The sequence below is a fragment of the Daphnia pulex genome, chromosome 7 (assembly GCF_021134715.1).
Source record: "Daphnia pulex isolate KAP4 chromosome 7, ASM2113471v1".
NCBI lineage: Eukaryota > Metazoa > Arthropoda > Branchiopoda > Diplostraca > Daphniidae > Daphnia > Daphnia pulex.
This window is the reverse complement of record NC_060023.1, coordinates 5,476,379-5,482,378: the sequence shown is the minus strand read 5'-3', so window position 1 is coordinate 5,482,378 and position 6,000 is coordinate 5,476,379. Positions and strand designations below refer to the sequence as shown.

At 35.1% G+C, this 6,000-nt stretch overlaps 2 protein-coding genes across 2 annotated transcripts; one reads left to right on the top strand and one right to left on the bottom strand.

Annotated features, from left to right (window-relative positions):
* The first annotated feature begins 450 nt into the window (after positions 1 to 450).
* LOC124197475 (cytosolic Fe-S cluster assembly factor nubp1-like) lies at positions 451 to 2,497 on the top strand. The gene is made up of 10 exons (XM_046592968.1): positions 451 to 608; positions 837 to 887; positions 949 to 1,049; positions 1,115 to 1,204; positions 1,269 to 1,338; positions 1,415 to 1,446; positions 1,516 to 1,606; positions 1,714 to 1,957; positions 2,022 to 2,230; positions 2,302 to 2,497. The coding sequence occupies exons 1-10, from the start codon at positions 587 to 589 to the stop codon at positions 2,325 to 2,327; spliced, it is 936 nt and encodes a 311-aa protein (XP_046448924.1). The 5' UTR covers positions 451 to 586; the 3' UTR covers positions 2,328 to 2,497.
* A 447-nt stretch (positions 2,498 to 2,944) lies between these two features.
* On the bottom strand, positions 2,945 to 4,538 carry LOC124197476 (centromere protein K-like). The gene is made up of 6 exons (XM_046592969.1): positions 4,164 to 4,538; positions 3,821 to 4,090; positions 3,622 to 3,748; positions 3,395 to 3,560; positions 3,256 to 3,327; positions 2,945 to 3,183 (listed from the first exon to the last, which is right to left on the bottom strand). Exons 2-6 carry the CDS (start codon positions 4,056 to 4,058, stop codon positions 3,007 to 3,009), a joined length of 780 nt encoding a protein of 259 aa, XP_046448925.1. The 5' UTR covers positions 4,059 to 4,090; positions 4,164 to 4,538; the 3' UTR covers positions 2,945 to 3,006.
* Between the last annotated feature and the right edge of the window lie 1,462 nt (positions 4,539 to 6,000).

Sequence of the window (6,000 nt, the reverse complement as noted above, 5' to 3'; positions counted from 1 at the left end):
GTATTAATCTGTACTTGTACTTGTACATAATAATAATTATTGTATATATTTTGTGTATAATAATTGTATATAATTGTATATTATACATTCAGCGCTATGATTTTTTTGGTTGGCCGAAAGGGAGATTTTTTTGGCCGAAATGGTATGACGAATTCGGCCCGGTTTGGTCACTTCGGCCTACATACAGTGGGCCGAAGTGACCATGGACCAACTAAGCTTAAAAATTTATAAATATTTATTTTGTACTGAAAACGGCTGAACCTATGCGAAACATTTAACACCTAAGTTTGAGCGCAGTTGCCGGTATGAAGTTTTGAACGGCGAAATTTAAATTAAGATTTAAATTAACACACCGGCCATTGCATTGCGGCGCCCTTAATGGCTCTGGCGGCGTTGCCATTGCAAGATGTGGAAAGGCCGGTGTGTAAATTTCCCCAAACCTGGCAACCTGTAACAGACGACATTCGACTTTCGACATAAAACCAGAGGCTTATTCTTTGTGAATGAACACAACATCAACAACGGCAAACAACACTTTCTGCCATAAACGAGACAGCAAGCACACGATAAAGCCTACACGATACAAATGGAAAACGAAATACCGGAACGTTAGTATCTTATACATAATCTTTTCAGTTTCTTGTTCCTTTTACCTATACGTATTTATAAAGATGTACGTATTAGTTAAGATTTTTTAAGATCTGTTAATCCTTAGAGCAGTTCCAATTGCTTTCCCTTTTTTTGTACTATAAATTTACGAGTTCTTTGGAGCTTCAGTATTGAAAAGTCTCGATCTAAATAGTATGATTTATTGTTTTCGATATTCTACTTATCAGATTGCCCTGGTGTTCAGAGTGAAGCTGCAGGAAAAGCATCTACATGTGATGGTATGAATATCATATCTTGTACCCAGCACACCAAAATTAATCAGGAATTTGAGTTGTAAAGGTTGTCCAAATCAAAAGATCTGTGCCTCTGGTGAAGTTACAGTAGAAGATCCTAAAATAATGGTTGGTATTCAGGAACGCATGTTGAATGTGAAACACAAGGTCAGGTCTTTTTAACAACTTATGTTATCAAACTTTGCACATTATTTTTTATTATACCAATATAGATATTGGTACTTTCTGGCAAAGGCGGAGTAGGTAAAAGCACATTAACCAGTATGATAGCCAGAGTGTTTGCTCAGGATCTCACCAAAAATGTATGATCTTACTTTGAAATTAATATTAATTCTTGTTATTACCAACTGCTGATGTTGATTTAAGGTTGCTGTTATGGATATTGATATTTGTGGTCCATCAGCCCCTCGCATTATGGGAGTTGAAGGTGAAACAGGTAAAAAATGGAAAAGAGAAGTAGTCATTTATTACCAATAATAATTCTTTTTATTTATTATTGGTTATTCATTTAGTTCACCAAAGTGGTTCTGGCTGGTCTCCTGTTGTATGTTTATAATTCTACATTATGGTTCTTTTTTACTTTAATATTACTTATTGCAATTCTTGGGTTCAGTACATAGGTGAAAATTTATCTGTCATGTCTGTTGGACTACTTTTAGCAAGTCCTGATGATGCAGTGATTTGGAGAGGACCAAAAAAAAATGGTAATTTGGATTAATTTTTTAAATTATTATTACAGTAATAATAAGTAATGTTACTTTATGACAGCAATAACTTTAAAATAAATGTGTGGTGGTATGTGTTAATTTAGGTCTGATCAAACAGTTCCTGAGTGAAGTTGATTGGGGCTCATTAGACTACTTGTTAATGGATACGCCGCCAGGAACATCTGATGAACATTTATCCATTGCACAGTACATGCTTCCTTGCCAACTTACTGGGGCAATAATCGTCACTTCACCCCAGGAGATTTCTCTTTTAGATGTTCGCAAAGAAATAAACTTTTGCAGAAAGGTCAATATTCCAATAATTGGTATAGTTGAAAACATGAGTTGGTAAGCTTTCAATTTTTAATTCACATTCCCGCTATTTCTTCTTAATGTCCGCTCATATTTTTAGGTTTGTGTGTCCCAAGTGCAGTAAAGAAAGCGAAATATTTCTTGCCACTACAGGGGGTGCTCGTCAGATGGCAAGTGAATTTAACTTGCCCTTCCTTGGTCAAATTCCGCTCGATCATCGTCTTACTCAAGCATGTGACGAGGGGATCGATTTCTTCGAAGAATATTCAGATTCTGCTACTGCTTCAGCATTTATTCAGCTTGTTAAAGGTTTTTTGTTTTGTTTTTTTATCATTACCAAGTATGCTGGCACTTCATTATTTAATTCAACATAATTACAGAAATCAAAGCACACATCAAGGAGTGATTTATAACTAGCTCGGTGCACCGAGCCAATTGGTTCCTTGGTGCACCCGCAACCAAGAAATAAATCAAACCTCATCAACGTTAATTTTTCTACAGAAAATCGGTGTTTCCGCTCCTTAAAAAAAGATTTGCTGTAATGTGTTTTACTTCAATACATTTATCTACACTATATACACTAGATAGGTTTACTGATGAAAGAAATTTAAAATTTTTGAAAAATTTCGAATAAATAATTTTGACAATGAGTAATTGAGTATATATCTTTTGTGATTTAAAAAAGTCTTTCACTAAACATTCGAAAAACATTATGTGCAGTATGTTTCTAGACAATCTGATTCGCTTTATTTACTTTTGAAACTATTTATGATTTTTTTTCTATGTTGAGATGATTCAAAGACATGTCTAAAATAATTTTCCTACGCTGTCGCATGGTTTAGTTTATAAGGGGGCATTTGTTTTCCAACAATAATTGCAATAATCTTTGTAGAGGTAACAATAATCGGATGTGAATTGTAGCATTGATAAAGTTTTGAACCAAATTTAATCATTCATTTAAGCATCACGCACTTTTCCGGTCACCCGTACCAAAAAAAAAAAAAAATCTTCGGAAAACTGAAGGGCTGTGTTAGCAATTTATTTGTAATTTGAAACATTTTTTTAAATTTGAAACATTTTTTGAATCAATCAGTTTTACCAAGTCGACCATCCGAAAAATCAATAACTCTTACTTTTGAGCGATCAGTCGGGTGGTACTCAATGATTCCATTTGCTTCCAATGTTTCCAAGTAATAAGGCCAAGTGTTTTGTACTTCAACGTACGCATCTCGTTCTCCGTTTAAAAGGCGTTTAGTCAAGTCCTATAAGAAATATAGTGTGTACGTCAACTTAGAATTCGAGTAATGTAGATAGATGAAGAAGAGGAAACTTGCATTCAAAAGAGAGTATACTCCAGTGAATCCAGGGATTTCTGGCTCAGGAAAATATTTTCCAACTGTTTTTTTCTATGAAAGAGAATGACTGCTGGTTAGTTTTACAGTGTGCTAAGTTACTAATTAAAGTCAATTGTACCAAATTATTCTTCATTTCCCCATACTGTCTTTTCGCGTTTTCCAATTTTTCTTTCAGTTCTGAAACCCTCTCTTCCTCAAGCTCTTCTTCTTTATTTTCAAGACTCCTTTTCTCCTTTAAGTGAACCTCTAATAATTGTTTGTTTTCATTTAAACAATTCACAGCTCTGAATACAAAGTCATTAGCAAATCAGAATGAAATTTTAGGGAATATACAGGAGTTGTTACCTCTCTCTCTCTGCCCTTAGTGAAGCCTGCTTTAGTTTTTCTTCCACTAATAGCTCTTGGATTTCTGTTTTTGAACGTGATTGCCACAATCTAGCTAATTTAATCAAAATCATCTTATTGTCTGGAACTATGCAGAAACAATAAAAAAAATTAGTATTTTGTAAAACAACCATCATAAACTTTAATGTGTGTAATTTACAATTGGGCTGGCAATCAGACACTGTAAGTCCTTCTTGCATGGAAGCTAGACCCTGCTTCCTTGTTTCGAATGCTGCAATAGGACCAGCTTGTTGAATTTGTAAATTACTGATTGTCGAACTAGGCTTCTTAGATTTTTCAATTTCTTTCTGTATGGCATCCAATCGAATCTGGTTTTTAGTGATAATTTCTCTCAGTTTCGAACAAGCTTCGCGCAGATCATCATTTTGCTTTGCCATGTCCAATCAATGCACAAAACTAAACTTTTCCACTGTATAATAGGATGGTATTTATACATAGTGTATCAATCTAAAAATATTTGAAATATTGTTTTTATTTGTTACCAGTATTTAAAACGAAGTTAACACTCAAAATCTGAGAGCAAGGAAGCGATATACAAATCGTATGGCTGTGTATGTGTTCTGAATGTTCTCTAGTCGTGACTCGTAAGTCATATGAGAATGAGAGGGTAAGCACACTTCCAATAAAACGTTTCGAACTCAATAACAAGATGACTTAGATGAGGAGGGGGCAGCTTTTTTTTAACTTTGCTAGCACACGGTATACACTCCAAAGGGTTATGCTTCGGTTACCTCCAATAATGAATGCCATTTTTCGCGCCCAATTTCTTTATGCGGTGCCAAGCCAATCCCTATTTTATTCAAACAGTAACATTTCCAAGCAGTCGCGGTCGCGCTGTTATTGCTTCGAATGCTACGTTGTCAAGTAAAAAAAAAAGCAAATGGAGGATCCGAAGAGCAAAAAATATTCAGCAATATTATTTAATTGTTACAAATTGAACTTGTATTCTTAGTTTGAACAAAGATAAGAAAAACTGAAAGAATTGTCAGGTTTTGAAACGTCCAAGATATTCTTATCGTAGTCCTAAATTCCTAATAAGAAGATTGATGTTTTGAGGCCAGCGTCAGCCGTTGCACCATGGCCGTTGGTTTCTTCCTTTACAATCAATGGAATCGATCTATCATATATATCATACTATCCTAAGTCCAAATTTATGTCAATAACTTACTAGCATTACACTCTGTGGTTCACTTTCTGTTTATGTTGTGTTAATATTAGGTTAACGCTTAACGGGGAGGAACTCCGTTAACCGCTGTGAAGATAGAGCAAAGAATCATTTTATTATCAATTTTTGTTTGCATTTCAATTCCGTGTATTATTTGGGGTTTTCCCATAAAACAAGCGTGAATTCGTGAATGCTCAGTATTACCAGTTGCAACAACAAAACATCTTTAAAATGAAATCAATTAACCATGTTCAATGGAGCAGTCTAACATCCTGCGTTTCCATCAAATTTGTGTTCAAAATGGCCAATCAGCGTACAGCATCTTTAAAACGCTGTACGCTGATTGGGCGCGAAATGACAAAACATAAGATAGGAAAGGAAAAATGGGAAAAAAAGAAAAAGAACAAGGAAAAGGCAAATTTTTCTCTTTTTGCTGACAAAAAGAGAAAAAACCAATTATTTCGGTAAAACAAAATATATATATATATTTTTCAGGGGGAAAACTAAAAACTTATCCATGCTTTAAGGGTATTTCGATTAATGCGACACCTAGAACAATTTGTCGCAGTTCATGAGATCACCATCGCCTTACAGCAGATGGAGTTTAGGATGGCCTGTCCTATCCTCATTTCGAGCGCCCTTTTGACCAGCCGCCAAACCAAAACGTGTGGGAATTGCGAATTGCCGTCAATGTCAGCGATGGACTGTAAAATCCGCGTTGCTCTCGACGATGCCGAAAATGATTTGAAAAAACTAGGTTGATAACTATTATTTGATCTAAACCAACCAGCAATTCCTTTTAAAATTGTTTATCGAATTTTGTCTGTAAAAAAAATTGACACGATGCTGGGGGAAGTAAAATTAAACATTTCCATTGTCCCATAATGCCCTCCAGACATAGTCAGATGAGCGTCTTATTTGCATTTCATTATTTTGTATTGGATGTTTACAATACATCTCATGTTTTCATGTTTTCTGCATCATTACGCAGAGTTCATCACAGCGATGTAAATTAAATGTTTTATGGCAATGAGCTTTGTGCTTGATTTAAGACGCTGCTGGGGGGGGGGGGGATGCAGCCACACCAAAGAGACATCATTTTTTAATCTCTCAAACTCATTGAGGAAATGCTAAAATTTAAGCTAAGAGCGAAG

Coding starts and splice junctions, on each gene's coding strand:
- LOC124197476 (XM_046592969.1), bottom strand. CDS start 4,058: ATGGCAAAGCAAAATGATGATCTGCGCGAAGCTTGTTCGAAACTGAGA. Junction 3,749..3,820: donor GTCTGATTGCCAGCCCAATT/GTAAATTACACA, acceptor GTTTCTGCATAG/TTCCAGACAATAAGATGATT. Junction 3,561..3,621: donor CTAAGGGCAGAGAGAGAGAG/GTAACAACTCCT, acceptor CTTTGTATTCAG/AGCTGTGAATTGTTTAAATG.
- LOC124197475 (XM_046592968.1), top strand. CDS start 587: ATGGAAAACGAAATACCGGAAC. Junction 1,050..1,114: donor TGTTGAATGTGAAACACAAG/GTCAGGTCTTTT, acceptor ATACCAATATAG/ATATTGGTACTTTCTGGCAA. Junction 1,447..1,515: donor GTTCTGGCTGGTCTCCTGTT/GTATGTTTATAA, acceptor TCTTGGGTTCAG/TACATAGGTGAAAATTTATC.